The sequence below is a fragment of the Trachurus trachurus genome (genome assembly GCF_905171665.1).
Source record: "Trachurus trachurus genome assembly, chromosome: 9".
Taxonomy (NCBI): domain Eukaryota; kingdom Metazoa; phylum Chordata; class Actinopteri; order Carangiformes; family Carangidae; genus Trachurus; species Trachurus trachurus.
Window position 1 is genome coordinate 12,240,794 of NC_139895.1, and position 17,802 is coordinate 12,258,595.

General features: G+C 41.2%; 2 protein-coding genes across 5 annotated transcripts in view; one reads left to right on the top strand and one right to left on the bottom strand.

The window, feature by feature from the left end:
* The window catches only part of rusc2 (RUN and SH3 domain containing 2), a 50,459-nt gene extending 48,285 nt beyond the window's left edge, over positions 1–2,174 (bottom strand). For all 4 annotated transcript variants that reach the window (XM_083979973.1, XM_083979971.1, XM_083979972.1 and 1 more), the window contains exon 1: positions 1,957–2,174. The gene's annotated coding sequence lies outside the window, so the exon portion shown is untranslated. The remainder of the gene's footprint in view (positions 1–1,956) is intronic.
* Positions 2,175–10,368: 8,194 nt separating this feature from the next.
* The window catches only part of LOC310992017 (protein unc-13 homolog B-like), a gene marked incomplete at its 3' end in the record, with an annotated part of 189,869 nt that continues 182,435 nt past the window's right edge, over positions 10,369–17,802 (top strand). Inside the window, exon 1 of the mRNA XM_083979974.1 lies at positions 10,369–10,462. Within this exon, the coding sequence (XP_083836100.1) occupies positions 10,441–10,462 (22 nt within the window). The 5' untranslated portion in view covers positions 10,369–10,440. The remainder of the gene's footprint in view (positions 10,463–17,802) is intronic.

Genomic DNA, 17,802 nt, shown 5'->3' on the forward strand with positions numbered 1-17,802 from the left:
TCTGTGAGTTCAATTATTTTCTGCTGAATTGCAGCTGAAAAGAGGGTTTTGAATATGAATTTGACAACATTACACAGCAGCAGGCTTTGTAATATTTGCTCTTCATTTTTCAGGATTTATCTCTTTTGGTGAAATCATTACAGTCTGTCTGTTCTGTCTCTGAAGAACCAACTACATACCTGAGGCATTCCAGGTGGATAAACAGAAAAAAAACACACTTTCGTATGAGTAATGATACTGTCAGGAGCAATTCAACTGTTAACATAGCAAAACAAGCATATTAAACACTATTTTCCTGCAGTATGCACCCTATCTGTATCCAAGAGCTTCTACGACGCTGAACTGGGTGATAATTACAATCCACACAAGGTTGCAAAATGTTGACAGGCTAATTTGGTGTGTAAACAAATGACAAGTGACTCCGAGCACAAGACAAATAAATTACACAGTAGGAAGATAATGCATAGACTTCTACCCCAATATTGAATCTCTACTAGCACAGTGTCACGTAGGTAAGAAGACCACCCACTATATTAACCTATGAGTTGTAGCAATGTCAAATTGTTTATGTAAGTAACTGAAGAAGTCAGGTAAAGATGCAGTAGAGATCAAAGGAAATAAACAAGGCCCCATAAAAACACCCCTAAATGCAAACGATGTCCCTCCAGGACCAAAACACCGTCGTATTAATAATTAACAGTTAGGCTATATATTTGATATTAGCTAAAATCTACAGGTTAATGTTGTCTCTTGGACCAAGGTTATCATTGGACTATTACTGCATTCCCACATTGTTGCAATGGACCTCAAGACAAGGCATGAAAATACCAGAAAACATGAGGAAGTCCAGGCAGGCAGCCTTCAAAATAAAAGCCTTAGTGTACATTAGGCAAAAAAAATCAATAAGTCCCCAAGAAGAGCAACAACAATCTCTTGGAAAAATGCTGACGAAATAAAAATCATGAAGTGTGTCCAAAATGTTTGATTTGTAAATACAATATGGACTGATTCTGATAATACTTCCTGAGTTTGTAGATTATGAAACTTGTGAAATTTTGATACAATACAGAATAATATTACAAAATCATTACTCTTACAGGTTTTTCTATATTTCTTACAACCTAAATGATGATTTCAATTGCTTCTGGTTGCTTGACTTTCTTTAGCTACATTTTACTCTGTAGCCTATGAGCTGTTGCATAGACAGCAACTATTTAAAAGGATTGCTACTGTTCCAGACACAGTCAATAAATGTTTTACAATATCAATGTTTGTTTGTTTTTTAATAAGTTTTGACTGTTACTCCTCTATTCCTTATTTCTATTTGTTTGCTATTCTTATTTTTTTTACTGTTTTCAACAGCTATCGAAGCTTTTATTTTGTAGAGTCAAAGCGGAAGTGACTCCATCGAGCTTCACAGTGGTTGTTGTGCCGTTGTTGTATCAGTAATGAAGGATCAATATGGTGATTACAGGAGACAGGGGGGGTACAGGCCGCTAATGTGACAAATGTCGAGCATACCCGGTTCGGTTTGGTGTCTTTATGAACATAAAAATGTCCCTTTCTACTGTTTATCAAACCCAGAGTCCTGCACGACCGTTAAAACCCCGGCGAAACACCGATGCTGTGTCCGTTAACGTTACTGTTCCCGTTACCGTCGTTACCGTTAGCTCCCCTCCGCTGCCTGCCCTGCCTTTGTGCCACTGCGATAAAAAATAAATAAATAAAAATAAAAACATCACGCCACCACATCGGAAATAAACGTTGTATAAAAAAAATAAACGTTGTATTAAAAAAAAAAATACCAGTTGAAAACCGAGGCTGCCACCGGCGGCCACCATGACCGAGCCAGGCATCGTTTTTCAGGCTGCGTCGGTCGCGATGCCGCCGCCGCTAAACGGATCCGCTGGTTCGTCTCCAACCGAACAAACAGAACCGACACGTTGACTCACTCACCTTGTCGCAGGTGGTCGGCAGCTGGTCTGTCGTCGACGGAGAGCATGTGTCGGTAGCTGCTTCTCCTGCTGGATAACAGAGCTGCTGCTGCTGCTGGTGGGCTGCTGCTAGTCCTCGACGTGTTGTGGGAATATTGTTGTCTCTCCGTGTACTGAGAGAGAGAGGGAGAGACACTGCGGGGCGGACAGACAGCGGCGGCGGCGGAGCATCGCAGGATGGGCAGGGCCGAGAGAGAGAGAGAGAGAGAGCGGTACGTCAGCCTGAGGTCACCGCCCGCCTGCTGCCTGCTGGTCCCCGGCCACTGGATTATCTAACCCGCGGGTGGGATGGCCGGCCACCCATTAGACCTTTCACCTCCGCAGGGAAAATAATAAAACAGAATGAAATGAAATGAAATGAAATAAAATAAAATAACTTTTTTTTAACGATGACAATAAACTTCTATTCTATTATTCAGAATAGTGCACATTTACATACAGGTTAGGAAAAACGTGATGAGAATTTGAAAAAAAAAGAAGAATAATTTAAAAAAGAATAAAAAGGGATAGAAAAAAAAGAAACAGATTAAACTAATGGCAAGGCAAGGCAATTTTATTTGTAGCTATAACCCGTTTTTACAAACAGTTTGTCTCAAAGGGCTTTACATGGCATCATAACAACATCCTCTGCCCTTAGACCCTCACATCCACTGAGGAAAAACTCCATGGAAAACCCCTTTAACAGGGAAAAATTGGAGAAACCTCAGGGTGAGCAACAGAGGAGGGATCCCCTCACCCAGGACGGGCAGACGTGCAATAGATGTTGTTACAGACACAGAATGTGGGAAACATGGAAATGTTAACATGATTGTTACGATGATTAAAAAAAAAAATAGGAGAATAAAATAACATAGGCTATAGAAATAAGGATACAGTAGGCCTCTTAGCTATAGTATTTTGTGATGGATAACTTCTGTGGGGAGAGGATGCTTAAGCGGTCCTGCTGGTGCAAAGGTTAAGTGCAGATGTAGCCTACTGTCGTTCCTTTCTGCCGTCAGTCAACTCTGTGACCAACAAGAGAGATTAGCTGGACATATTGGTGAAGAAACTCAGAAAATTGACATTTGTACATATCATCACAATAGCCTATCTACATCCCATCCATGGCTTCTGCTGAAGTTCCATGTGAAGTTCTACATTAAGTTGTTGCTAGGATACAGACTAAACATAGGCCTACTGAGGCACTTGGATGTGGTGGAGAGATGAAGATGGTAGATACCGTCCTTTCTATGACTTCATAAGACAAAAACTGTTTAGTAAGGTAGATCTAAATAACAAATTTGTGTGGTTGGACGATGCTGAGAAGCTAAAACATCTTTTTCAGTTGAAAATATTTGCATTTTCTTTATTTCTTGAAAAGGCCTGGGCAATGAGACAAAGAGCGATATAGCCTACAGATGAGTAGGCTAGGCTACTGAAAGTAATCTTAAATTGTTTATTTATGTGTCATGACTCGCAATTGTGTGGCAGATAATACCAACAGGAAGGACTGTTTTTGTCAGTAAATGTGTCTTGTAATCCCATATGGGAAAATAATACGAAAATAAATATTCATTCATTAATTCATTCAATCATTCGAGAAGTTCTTCGTACCTACAGCCATCAGGCGTTTTAATTCTGCAAATGGTAGGTGCCAGACATTCATAATTATTGATAAAATCATTTGTATCGTATTATGATGTTTTCTGCAGTCGTGCAGCACTGTTAGCCTATAAGGTGAAGAAGAAGAGGAGCAACAACAACTAGATTGCTGTTTGCTGCACAAGTTGAGGCTGGCATTTTAAAATGTATGAAAAAGTAAGATCAACTGTATGACTTTAATGTATGAATGGCTTGAAATGTGAAATGTGCCACAAACTTGGACTGAAGTAAAACGAAATATATAGATAAAGATGAATCATTATTACTTTTTAACATTGCAATTTTGACCAGCAAGTTAAGTAGGCCTGTAATGTTGCTTCTCAGCAGGAAGGTGCAGGGTTCAAACCTCAGGCTTGCAGCTTTTCTGTGCATGTGGTGGGTTCTCTGCAGGTTCAACGGCCTAATAACAAAGTCCAAACACATGCACACACAACACATGAGGCTGTGAGGTTGTTTGTCAAACAATATACAGTATTTTGAAATGTTCCTGCAGTGCCAATGCACACACACGCACACACCTGTGGCTGTGTTTTACCTCCTCTTGGCCCTGTCTCATCAGAAGCGCTGGGTTTCCTCTGTTCTGTGTCCCTCCCTCTATAAGTCCTGCTGATCGTCAGCAGTTTCCAAGAGAACAATGTCTCATTTTATGAAACCTTTATGTTCCCTGTGGGGAAACTGTACCATCGCTGCAGCAGTGAAGGCTACAGAACCAGCAGTATAACAGATTATTGAAGATTATTGAACACCGGGTTTTACAACAGTATTGAGGATAATAAAACCAACAAATAAAGTCTCAGTCATACTGTTTATTATCCTTCAGCATGGCTGCAGACAAAACCAGCTATCGATTAGAGGATAGAATTAACCTATCAAGAAGGGATTTCTAAAGCCTCGACATATCTTTTATTTTATTATTTCACTGTATACAGGCCATTTAACTCAAGTTTTGAGGCTCTACACTTCTGTATGTCCTCAAGCAGGACATCTGCTCCTACAGGCTGCTGTTGTGTTGCTTTAGTTGTCTCTTTCAGGCAAGTGGGGCAGATTCAATCTCCTCCAGAGAGAGATGCTAACGCCCTCATTACTTTGAGCTGGTCTTCACTGTGGTGCAATGGCTTTCCAGGAATATAGGGGATTTTAAATCACGGTTTAATACAAATTAAATGTTGTGGTACAGGTGGCAGGGCCTATGCTGGGTCCAGGATAAATATATAAATGGGATTCAGACATTGAAATGATCTATTTGTTTCCTGTGTAGGCTGAGCTCCATCTAGTGGTCAAAACATGTTGTTGCACTTATCTAACAGTACATTATAAAGGTACACATTCTTAAGTGAAGAAATAACTCCTGTGATTTTGTTAGATGCACAGTGGGATCATTCTGTGGTTGAGTAGGGAATTTTACTTGCATTTTCCAGAAACTCAGTGCCCCAGAGATGCATTAGAGGTGGGTTTAGAGACAAATGTATTGAATCTGCACACCTTGAAAGTCAAATATGAATACATATTTAGGCTGCTTGTTACACTTTGATATTTACAGCTGTTTGTGTCAGTAGGACAAGTCCATTATGCTGCTTTGTAAAAAGGATGGAGAAACTGCACATTTGTGACTAAAATAAACTCATATTCTGTACTGAACATGTATCATGCAGTGATCCAATTAAACGTTGCATCGGTAATTTGAGTGTAAGTAGCAAGCTCCTCATGTATACTCAACATTCTGGCGAATATAGTATGCCATCCGGGAACTTCTTGCATACTCAAACCGACTCAAACTCGCATACTACGCATTCGCATACTCAAAATGACGTCAGAGTTAGTATGAGTAGTAGGTAAGTATGCGGTTTTGAACACAGCCCATGTCCTGGTTCAGACACTCATCCATGACCCTCCATCTCTAGGGTCCTGGATATACTGGTGCGAGCGCGTGTGTCCTGCCGACTCCCACTCCCGCTTCCAGGCTGCTGCCAGCCATGCTTTTGTAGACAGTTCCTCTGGGATAGAACTGAGCATTGCTTGTGCTGACCTGTTGTAAGGGTGGCGGGACTTGAGCCTTTATGGGGGCGCTGTCCTAGTTGTGGTGTTGTGCAGGATGTGCCAGTGGGCTTTCCTTGCCAGGTTCCTTGTAAACCGGCTGGGGCTATTCCTGCTAGGACTGGCACGGGGGTGGGTTTCAGGCAGCCTGTTATAATACGAAGGGCGTTGTTAGTGACCGCATCAACCTTCTTGGAATGTGGGCTTCTGCTCCAGGCTGGGGCGCAGTACTCGGCTACAGAGAAGACGAGGGCTTGGGTGGAGACCTTGGTACCTTGGCAGAGGCACCCCAGGTCGTGCCAGCAAGGCAGCGAATAAGCGAGACCATTGATGTTACTTTGGCCCCCACTTTCTCGATATGTTGTCTGTAGGACAGCGTCCTGTTCAGGCGTAGCTACGCCGAGGTACTTTGGGGCCTGCTGGAACTCCAAACGTTTGTTGTCTGTGAAGACCTCAAGCTTCCTGTTGGCTTCCCTGTTATTGAGGTGGAACGCTGCCGACACCGTCTTCCCAGTGCTGAGCTGCAGGCGCCAGTGTGACCATGTCCTTGTTCAGACCCTCTTCCACCGCCCTCCATGTTGGTTGTTGTATCATGATAGCGAGGTCGTCTGCATACCCATACCGTCTTGATGTTGTCTCCAGTAGGTCATATATGTAGATATTAAAAAGCATCGGTGAAAGGACCGATGGCGGCACCTGTGTCCCTGCAGACGGGTTGGACAGATCAGCTCGGTTCTGGTCCTGGTTCTGGTTCAGGTTCTGGTTCTTGTTCTGGTTCAGGTTCTGGTTCTTCTGATGATCCTCTCTACTGTTCATCCATCAATCCATTTCCTTCCTCTTATCCGGGTCGCGGGGGCAGCAGTCTGAGCAGGGACACCCAGACTTCCCTCTCCCCAGACTCTTCCTCCAGCTCCCTGTTGGCTTCCCTGTTACTGAGGTGGAACGATGCCGACACTGTCTTCCCAGTGCTGAGCTGCAGGCGCCACTTGCGGAGGTAGGCAGCCAGTATGACCATATAGATCTGGGCCAAGGTGTAATAAGAACCACCTAATATAAGCAGATGTGGACTTGCTGCTACAGTACACATGGCTGTTGTTTCAAATAATAATTTCAAAATGAAGCCCCATTAATTTCACATGATTCCAATCCATCAATTTAGTAACCAAGCTTTGGTTTTAACTGTACTGGCACTGATCTTAATGCATTGATTGATTTGTATTGCCTTTGCATTTTCTGTTTGAAATTTAGAAGAAGATTGATTCGTATTTTTAATTTTATTTTTTAAATATTTTTTGCACATTTTGCATGGCTGATTATGCAATTACGTTGTCATCATTCAAGGGTGATGTAATGTGTGTTCAACCCGCAACAACTGTCTTCTGCCACTTGGGGGCAGCAGTGTAAACCAGTTATGGACACAACAGCGGAGGATGACATGCACAACTTGTTAAGTGAGAACAGAACATATGAAACAACATTAGCCTTCATTTAAAGGCAGGGCCGTTGCTAGGAATTCTGGGGCCCCTGAAATAATACTGAAGTGGGCCCCCACCCCCTGTAATGACAGTGTTATGTCCGTGTGATAACAAACACAGGTGGACCGATCCCGAGGCCACACTCATCGTCGCTCTCAGGGAGACTGGGGCTGGTGCGAAGGACCATGCGCCCATGGACCGGGCCTGAAGCCACACTGTCCATACTAATGTTGATGCAGCTATAATTGGTCAGGGTTGTATGTAAATATGGGTGGGGGGTTTTGTCTTCCTAGAATTGTCATCACCTTTCTCCCCTATGCAGCAGCCCTGTTTATATTCAAGTTTCTTGTCATCTGATGAATATAAATCAAATATTCACTTTTCTTTTTCGCTTTTCATTTGTTCTACAACTGCTGAATAAAAATCACCCAGTTTAAAGGCTCCTTTATACTGTAAGATTTATACAAATGTCCTTTTAAATAGGAATATCTTATGGCAGGCATCAAACTATTATTCTGATCTATGACAGTATGTTCAACTGTCCACCTACTGTATGTTAATTGTTTGATGCTGGACTGTCATGTAAAGTGGATAAATGCCATTCTAATTACAGAATAACTCTCTGTCTCCAGGTTGTTTCTGCTGTTCTTGTATCTTTGCATTTAGACGCTACCTAAAAGACACTCATATACTTTCAGCTGCATAGTTCCTCACCACCAGCCCAGGCCTCAGCCCCAGGTTCCCATGGGTTCTCAGTTACAGTCCCAGGTCCCAGTCCCAGGTCCAGGCCTTTGCCCCAGCTCCAAGTTTCCAACTACAAGCCCAGGCCTCAGCCCACAGTTCCCAACTTTTAGACCAAATCACCATGGTGAGTTTACAAAACTTTAAAATCTTGACTTTCACTGTTTCAAAGTTGATACTTTATTTGTTTATTTTCTCTCTGCTCCTTCTCTCCACTAAGAATAAGTGTAGCCCATCTCATTGGTGGACGTAAAAGAGGCTTTGACTATGGCTCCAGCTAGGTAAGTGTAGTGTTTAAGTGATTAAGGGGAAGGAGACTGCTAGCCAGTGGACAGGGGTGTAAACAAATTAGGATTTCAAAAGCTTAAAGTAACTAAATGTGCTTCGAGCAACGCCAAATGCAAACAGTCAAAGAATGTCCACAATGCAGATGTCAGGAACCATAACCTACTGAACCTCTCAGGGTTACACTTAACACTTCCTTACACTAAAATGGTTCATTAAACATTGTGTTTTTTTTAAAAGCAAAACTCTGAATCACCACATGTTCAGCAACAGATACGTATGAGTGTCGGCATGAGCTACACAAGGAAATAGAGTTCAGGTTATAATGTATCATGTTACAAACTTGTTAGGGCGCTGTCAGAAACTTCACACCAGCTTCAAGTCCTTGATGTACTTTCAACTCAATAATCCTGGTGCTGCCTTTACTGACTGTTATGTTTTTTCACTAGGTGATTAAGAGTTATGCAAATCTTGCAAACATGACACGTAGTGTGTGCAATCCAGAAATCATTTCTTTGTCTGTTAACTGTTTCTCACAGAACCTGTGAACTCATGAGGCTATGACCCCTGACCTCAGGAAATGGGTTTCTCTGGTGGTCTCACTTTTTTAACATTAATATATAGCCTATATATATATTTTTTTATCATGCACTCATAGAAGAAGTAGCCTATGTTGCTGATGTACTGAGCATTAAAAAGCAATTCAAGCTCACACCAATCAATACATTTTGTGTGATGTAGGCCTATACAATTTCACATGGGGGTTGGTGTTTGTGGTCTAAGTTTGATATCCAGTTGCACCTTTATCAGAACTTATTGCCTGTACTGCACACTCTGGACACCATGATGGTGGATTTACGATGACAGGCCATGTTTCTGTCTGACCTCTTGCACCTCCAGGTTTCATGTGGCACAGATGACATCTAAAATCAAAAGTAGGCCTAGTGCTTAAAACATGACTTTACTGTCTTTTTTAAGCTATCTTTATTGTTTGTGGTGGAAATCTTTTTCAATATAAATCCAAAATATTAGAAAAAAAAAGAAGATTTAAAGGGACAACGAGGAGTTTTGGAAAAGCGAAGCGTTTTCACGCTACATTTATGAGCCTCCGCGCGCACCGTACATTTCTTTGACCGGGCGCAAGACGGACTCATGTTTTCATTCATCAAGAATTAAAGTCAGAGGTTCAAAGAGGTTCACATACCACCGTAGTTCCGACCATAAACGGCGATGCGGCTGCGTTATTCTCATGATTCGCAACGAAGGAAACGCTGGTCGGCTCGACCAGCACTTCCGCCACCACTAATAATAACAAAATAACGATAGAGACAGAACGATATATTTATCGAAAATGGGCCCATTAACAAGTGTGGGTAGCGGAGATTCATCCACATTAACGTGAGACTTTTTTATAACCGAATAGAAACTCCTCGTTGTCCCTTTAAATGAAATCTTGGTGAAGTTTTAGTTAGTCCCCAGATTTTTTTTAATGTAGCTATTAGCAAATATTTAGGTCATAGAAGTAGGCTAACATAAGCTTAACAGTGTCTATTTGATTCTAAAAAAAAAAAAAAAAAAAAAGTCAGACAAACTTAGAAATACTAGTAAATTATTTCCCAAGATGCACCTGTGTCTGAATCAAATCAAAATGGCAGATCGTCCACCACCTGTATGGGATACGTTGAGGAACAGGTAGCTTAAACAAAAAAGAAAAACTTTATCACTGTCCATTTAAACAAACACCTTGTTATTGATCAGTTATCTTTTAAAGAAAGTATTGATTGTCTCAGTGACAGGAGGTTTTCCTTAGTCGACGACGATGCCACATTAGCCACACGAGGCGGCGTTGAAGCTCCAACCATGTCGACGCTCGTTTGTATCCGTGCGCGCCGATCGGTCCAATTTCCGACGTTCACCTCAGTCCTTGAACGCAGCACAAGAGCCGCCCCGCTCCACCGGTCGCCGGCTAGTAGTTGGTCGGTCTGTTGCCGGTGACAGTGACAGTCAGTCATCATCCCCCTGAAGCCCTCAGGACCCTCCCCCTCTCCCCCCGCCAGGATCGCCCACCTGGCGCGCACATCTGCACACTTGTTCCGTATGAACCGATGCGATGAGGCGGAAAGTGAGCGACGTGTTGTAGGAGGAAGAAGAAGAGAAAGAGGAGGAGGAGAAGGAGAAGAAGTGACTGATGTGCAACAGGCAACTGGGCTGCAAACTCACTGAGAGGGCTCATCGGCTTTGGAGGAACTGTTGCACAAAATCCCGCTGCGATGTCCCTGCTGTGTGTCAGAGGTAAGGTCTCACCGGAGAGCCGCAGCTCGTCCACTTTACAAGATATTTAGACTATATTGATGACACAGAAACAGGTTGAATGTTGATGAAAAGTGAGTGCGATCAAATGGAAAGAGTGATTTGAAGTTAATCCTGGATATATGTGCGATATTGACTTCATACATGAGCTGCACACCGAGGAGATGAGAGGGGAAAAAAAAAAACTTTAAGCAGGTTGCACTCATCCACAGGGACATATTTATTTGATAGGCTATATATTGAAATGACTATCGATTACCCTCATTCCAACACTTTACTTATGCAGCTGAGCTGATGAGAACAGTTATCCTGTTAATTAGGTGTAAATCCATAAAATCAATACACTTTATTAGTTTGTGTCTCTCTAGATAACTTGTCCAGTTATAAACAAAGACTTTTACCTGTGTGTGTGTAGTGTGTTCCTCTTGGTGGTGTGTAGGCTATTTGATTGCACAGGCACAGCTACATGTAGCCTAGTGAATTTCCATATTTACACATATGGGATCTATTGGAAATTGGAGGGATTTCATACATTGACATATTGTATGTCTGGATGGGTATAGATACGAATGCATGTTCATATTGTGGACATGTGTTATGTAATTATATCCATCCCAAAGCCTGTCGGGATATGTTGATATCATAGCCTACACAGTGGATTACAAAGGTCTGACACCACTTTCCCCACAATAGGGAGATGAACATAGTTTAAAAACATACACCAGCATATCGATTATTATATATTTGTGTTGTTTTTGATACTTTCTCATATAGACATTAGATATATATCATTAACATACAGTATATGTCTGAACATGTTATATAGAAATTAATCACAGATTTAACAATATATGCACATTTACTTAGGATATATGGTATGTGATATACATGTTTACCGTCAAATATGCTTTGGATGTCTGACAGTGTACTGTAGGTGACATGGATGTTATACTGTATGTGGTATTTCTGCACAGGGGTTAGATCGATGCATGTCGTTATATCAGAGTGTCAGTCAGGAGTAAAAGGAAAAAAAACATATACCTCAGACTGATAGATCAGCCATGCTTATATCCGTGCTGATAGTCGCTGCCAATAGATGAATCATATTTTCATGTGTGTCGGCTGATAAGTAACCAGAAATTGAAGTAGATAGTAGAAGTACAAATTTAAATTAAAAAATGTAAAACCTTGCAACCTATCAGTCAGTTTATTGTTTCTGGACTAAACATAGCAGCTGGGACACAACAGAGAGTCATTTACAACAAAAACAATAAAATACTGAAGCTGAAGAGGTCGTGTATGAGCACGAAGTGAAGCTGGACTGGGATGTTGTCCGGTGAACAAGAGTCAGTGTCAGTGAGTGAGTGAGTCCAAGGCTTAAAAATAGAGTTGTTTTGATCATTTAATTTTTAGTCTCCCTTAAAATGACACTCATGTTTCCAGATAAACATCACAAGCATGTTTTCCAGAATGAAAATCTTCCATTTCATAGAAGTTTATATTTTATTTGAAGTTATTACGGGGCTGCAGCAGCCTGCCTGAGTCAAGTGGGTATCTTAGAAGCAAATTAGGAAGAAATGTCTCAGGAATAATTACAGCAACTCACTGACTGTTCTCTCTTTTTAATACTGACTTGAAACGTGGTCAGCCTTCCCTCTTTTTATGCTTTAATGTGAAATACCTGGAAAAAAGGGGCTGCAATATGTTGAAACATTAATATATAGTCAAAGTCAAAGTCATTTATTAGTCTCCCGTGGGAGAAATATACAGTACACACGATGCTGACCTGTGGAAACTAGAAGCCCACAGGTGAATCTGAAGCCCAGCTGAGAGATTTTAAATGAAAAGCTGAATATCAAAGTTTTAGAATAAAGGTATAAACCAACTAATTTAGTCTTTATAAGAGGTTAATCCTGAATGAATATTACTGATGTCAGTGGATGTTCCTCTAGATCGGTTCAGGGATAAACAGCAGTGCTTAGTGTATTGAGTATGTTGAATATTGTTGGTTTTGCTGGTTTCTCCTTCCGAGGTGCCCACGAGCAAGACTCCTGAGGTGAAGCAGGAAGCTGTGGTTTGTAGTTTTGTAGTTTCTGTGTGCAGACAGTCAGTCAGTCAGTCAGTCAGACAGACGCTTTAGTTAAAGTAGAAGCTCCACCAGTTTATTTAACACTTTGGCTCCTCTCCAGATTACAAATTGCTCTTCTTTCACACACAGACACCGATGATTGATTTTCACACCATCATCAAACTATTGTCTGCCTATCTCCAACTCTCAGCCCCCCGGTGTATTGTTTCTCACTGATCGTTTCTGACCACTTCTCGTCTCTGGGGGGGTTGTGAGTGAGCGCCGCCACCGCCACCCAGACTCTCCTCTATTACAGACTGAGGAGGGATGAGAAGGTGGAGGGATGTAAAGCACAGCTGGGTCGCAGTGGACTCAGCCAAGTGGAAATATATATATATATTTAAAAAAAAAAAGACCATCATTTTGTTTGATAGCTGCCACAGAGATTGATGGAGACTGAGGCTGAACCTTCAGAGCGTCTCAGAGCAGAGTCGGGTCGTGTTCATTGGATTTTTGAGGTGTAGAGCTTGAGCTGGATGAAGCCACCTCGACTTTATAGTAATAGATTTTGTAGCATTGGTCTTGATAAGAAGATGCTGCATGGGAATTTTCTCCTAAAAACATCTCGGGGGACTTTGATTTTATTAGAAAAAGGCGACAAACAGCCTCATTTTTCTCTCTGGAGCTGGTGGAGAGCAAAACCAGAGCTAAAAGGAGCCTGCAGCTGTGTTATTGTTATTGTCAGGTGGCATCAGGTGTATCCATGGTGGTTGTGATGGGAGCAAAAATTTTGTTACACAGGTTATACACGTTTACTTTTTATGTCATTTTATATCATTTATATCATATCATTGTTATATAAGCTGCTGGACGATCTGAATTTCCCTGCTAGGGATAAATAAAGTATTTTCTATTCTATTCTATTCTATTCTAAATGGAGAAGCACAGTGACGTATAGTGTAAAGATGTGGACGTAGCAGTTTATGTTGTTTCTATGATCTATAAACGTAACCGTGTTATTAGCTGCTGTAACCGTGACAACGAAGATGAGCCTAAGTGTACTGTTCGCTGTATTTTAGCCCAAACTGTGACGGATGTATCCAGAACCATTAAAATGAGTACATAATGTGATCATGCTTCTTAGTGTGAGGAAAACCTGGATGCAAGAGTTTCTGAGTAAGACATAGGACATAGCTACTGATATGCCCCATGATGCATTGCAGCTTTTCATAGTAAGATGGCAGGCCACGAGGCGAAGGCTTCTGTTAATGATGTTGCTGTACAATACACCGACCGGCTGGTTAGCTACTCCTCTGATATCCCAGAAATCATTGCACCAGATTTAAAAACAGCTGTTGCTTCTATATAAACGACCAAAAACTGAAACACTGTCAAATAAAAAAATGTTAAAACTCCAACAAAAGACATATAAACTGTGTTATTAGTGAAAAGTGTAACAACTTTCATCCCTGCCAGTAGCCACTGTCGCTGCCGTTTTGTAAGAAATGCATTCTGGGATACATCAGCGAGGTGATGGAAACTGATTTGTTCCTGTAGAAGACAGTATGACCAAGGACGTGTACACCTTGTCTCCAGTTTATCAGGAGACACTGTGATTTACTATTTGGATTAAAAAGACTGAACACTGGACTAAAATATTAAAGTTAATAGCTTAATAGGAAACTGTCTGCAAACATGAGGTGATGATACATATTGTTATTATGTCTTTATTATTGGATGTTTAAATTGCACAGACATCAGACTGTGATTGTGGCAGAACATTTAGATTGATCAAGTGATAACGCTGGCATGTGGTTTTCAAAATAAAGCGTCAAAGTGCAGCATCTGTTGTTGGCCTCACTCCAAAACGATAAAACCAAAACTTCCCTTGATTTGATAAAACCGAATGTTATCTGTACTTTTGGGGGTTTCCATGTTTTTTTTCCTCGTCTGTACGGCGACTACCGAAAAAGTTTGACAACACTTGAAGTTTGCTTCAGACTTTTATTTAAGCGTTGATAATAATGTGGTGGATGGCAGAGAAGTGTTTCCTTTCCAAACCTATGACGTGACATGAAAATTGAAAAAATTGTTCATGGTAACTCCCTCGTCCTCCTGACCACTGACAAAACATTCTCTGACTGACCCCTAAGCCAGAGTTAAAGTCTTTTCCTCCCCCGGATGTGGCAGATGCTCCCTCACTCACTCGCTCACTCGCTGATTAAAAAAAGTCACTGAGGGGGAAATGCAGACGAACCAGAAGAGCAGCATCCTCCTTTCCTCAGAGCTGCGGTGTGTGTGTGTACTTTTCGTAAAGTACAACCGCATTTCCCCACCCGGTCCTTCCTTGTTCCTTGTTGTGTGGAAGCCGGGCCCTCAAAGCCCCCTGCATGGTGGGAGGAGGACACAGTCTCAGTCGGTACCCACACTCAGCTATTTCTGGATGGCAATTAGCAGTGGAATAAATGCATACATGTAGTGCAACGGTGTATTGCATCATTTGCTGAATGTCAGCAGGGCTATACTGTGGAGAAACTGCACTAGATCAAAATGATACCTGCGGTAATGAGGGGCGAACACACGCAGGTGGACTGTGGAGAGAGCAGGGAGGGACTCGGTTATATCTGAAAGCTTTTATTTTATTTTATTTTTTATTTATTAAGGCCACCAGATGCCGTAGGTAAGGACAGTAGGTGAGACAGAGACAGAGCGGGTCAGTCGGTACAGCGGCTCACTGTGTTGGAATGACAGGGACACAAGTAAAGCTGCAGCGGCCCGTCTGGGAAGAGAGGGGGGGAGGGATAGAGAGGGAATAATCCTCTGGGCCATCTGCTGCTTTTTCTCTCCTCTCCTGTGTATGTGTGTTTATGCTTCTGTGTGTGTGTGTGTGTGTGTGTGTGTGTGTGTGTGTGTGTTGCACTGTGACTCACATGGGACACGGACTTCACTTCCTTCTTCTTGTCATTCCCTCTCTGTCATGATAAAGCTACTCTCTTCCTGGTCTGTCGCCGCTTTTCTCAACTCAGACTTGTGCTTTGGTTTGGGTTCAAGGAAATTGATTATGTATCTTATGACAAAGACGGATGAATCATTTAAATTTCAAGATTTTTATGCACAAATGTTACACATTTATTGAATTTCTATACATGACATATGTATAAGATAAAAGCACGTATTTGAAAATATTAGAAAGTGGAACAATATTGATACAGTGCACTGGTTCCCAACCTGTTTTGGCTCGTCGTGACCCTATTTTGATATCACAAATTTCTGGTGACCAGCCGCCAATCAAGATGCTCCAGCTCAGATATTTTTATATGCTGCATTTTATTTGAACTCGATCTACATTCAAGAAAGTGAAAGTATAGAATACAGTTGTTTAAGATTATGTGTGGTGTTTTTAATCATAATTTTTAAAAGAATTATAATTAGTTGAAAATATATTTTGTATGAGTAATTTTTTAAAATCAATTTCTAGACATGTCAGGCGACCCCAAGGTTGAAAAACACTGATATAGTGACACATATATTTCTAGCATTTACAGTTATATCTGACTATATTGTAAACTATGTTAGTAGTATTAATTGTATATCCATCTCAAAGTCTGTCAATATATGTTGATATCATCATATCATCATCATGGGTCAAATTTGAGATGTTATGTACAGATTTTTCAGTATATATTAGCCGTACATATTGGCTGTTTTAATAAACGTACATATGTCAATTCTGTATTTTCTTAAAGCAGAAGTAAGCGATCCGGTCGTTTTGGCTAACTTCTTGTCAGCCGATGGAGTTAGCAGTCCCCACCCCCGTCCCTACGTCACCACATGCACGCGCATCCCTTGGCTGCACACACAGAGAGGACCGCCCCTTTATGCCGTTCTCTCTCCTCATTGGATAAAGGTTGTAGGATACAAGGAAAGTTTTCTCCTCGGCTTACAGCAGAGCAGAGTGACTGACAGACCCGTGTTTCAGACCAAACACTCTATATAAGTGATTGCTGTCGGAAGATATAACTATTTAAGACTTATATTAACACAAACATTGAATATATTGGTTACATATCTGGTTGCAACATCGCATATTAAAAATGATAATCTATATATTTTTGCATTACATTATTTTACTTTTGGTCTCCGTATTTGTTGTATCCATAGGATGTTTATAGTGAATGTGATAATGATGTAGGTGACGACTGATGTAGGGAAGTACTCCATATATCATATTTTATATTTCTCTATCTGCTCTGTTTGTCCTACATTTTGGTTGACACTAATCTTAACTATAACTTATAATAATAATACTATTATTAACAATCAATCAATAACGCATGATATTAATGATATTTGTGTTTGTGTTGGTTGTATTGTAATCGCTTATAAAGAATGAGCACAGAGTGATGCAGGTTTAGGTTTGGACGTACAGTAGGGAATGATGTGTGTGTGTGTGTTAATGTCATCATATCTGAGACCCCCCCCCCCCTCGTCCCCTCGCCCCTGGACCCCCTCCTAGCTGATCACTCCTGGACTTCTTGAGGTGTCTCTAATTGGCTCATTACCGTGGTGAAGTGGGGACACAGCAGGGAGAGAAGTCTCTGTTAATTTGTGATTATGCAGTGTGCTGTGAGGTGTAAGTGCTACTGTATCTCACACACACACACACACACACACACACACACACACACACACACACACACACACACACACACACACACACACACACACACACACACACACACACACACACACACACACACACAGACCAATATTCAGTTAAGTCATCAAACTCATATTACGCAACTTAACCTAATAATCGTGAATGGATTAATGCTTCAAGAAATGAATCAATGAAGCGAATCAGTGGTGTGTCCTCTGTCCGCAGCAAACCACAAACACAATAACTACTCAGTATTATTATAGTATATGATATTAACTGTGATGACACATAATTCAGATTTGATTTAAGATTTTGCAGTTTTCAGTCTGGATCATAAATGTTTGAAAAGTTACACGTGTCTTATTCTTCAGGCTCTAAATCTCAGCACATTCAGTTTGAACTGGATCAATAGATTCTACATGAAAGTGACGAGTCTCGGCTTTGATTTAAAGAGGGTTGCATCAATACAGGATAAAGTGACAAGTCTTAATGTGAGATATGCTGTATATTTTATTCAGCACATAAATCCCTGAAGTCTTTGACCTTTAGACCATCAGATGCTGTATCATCTGTCTGGTCTTCATTAAGTGGGAT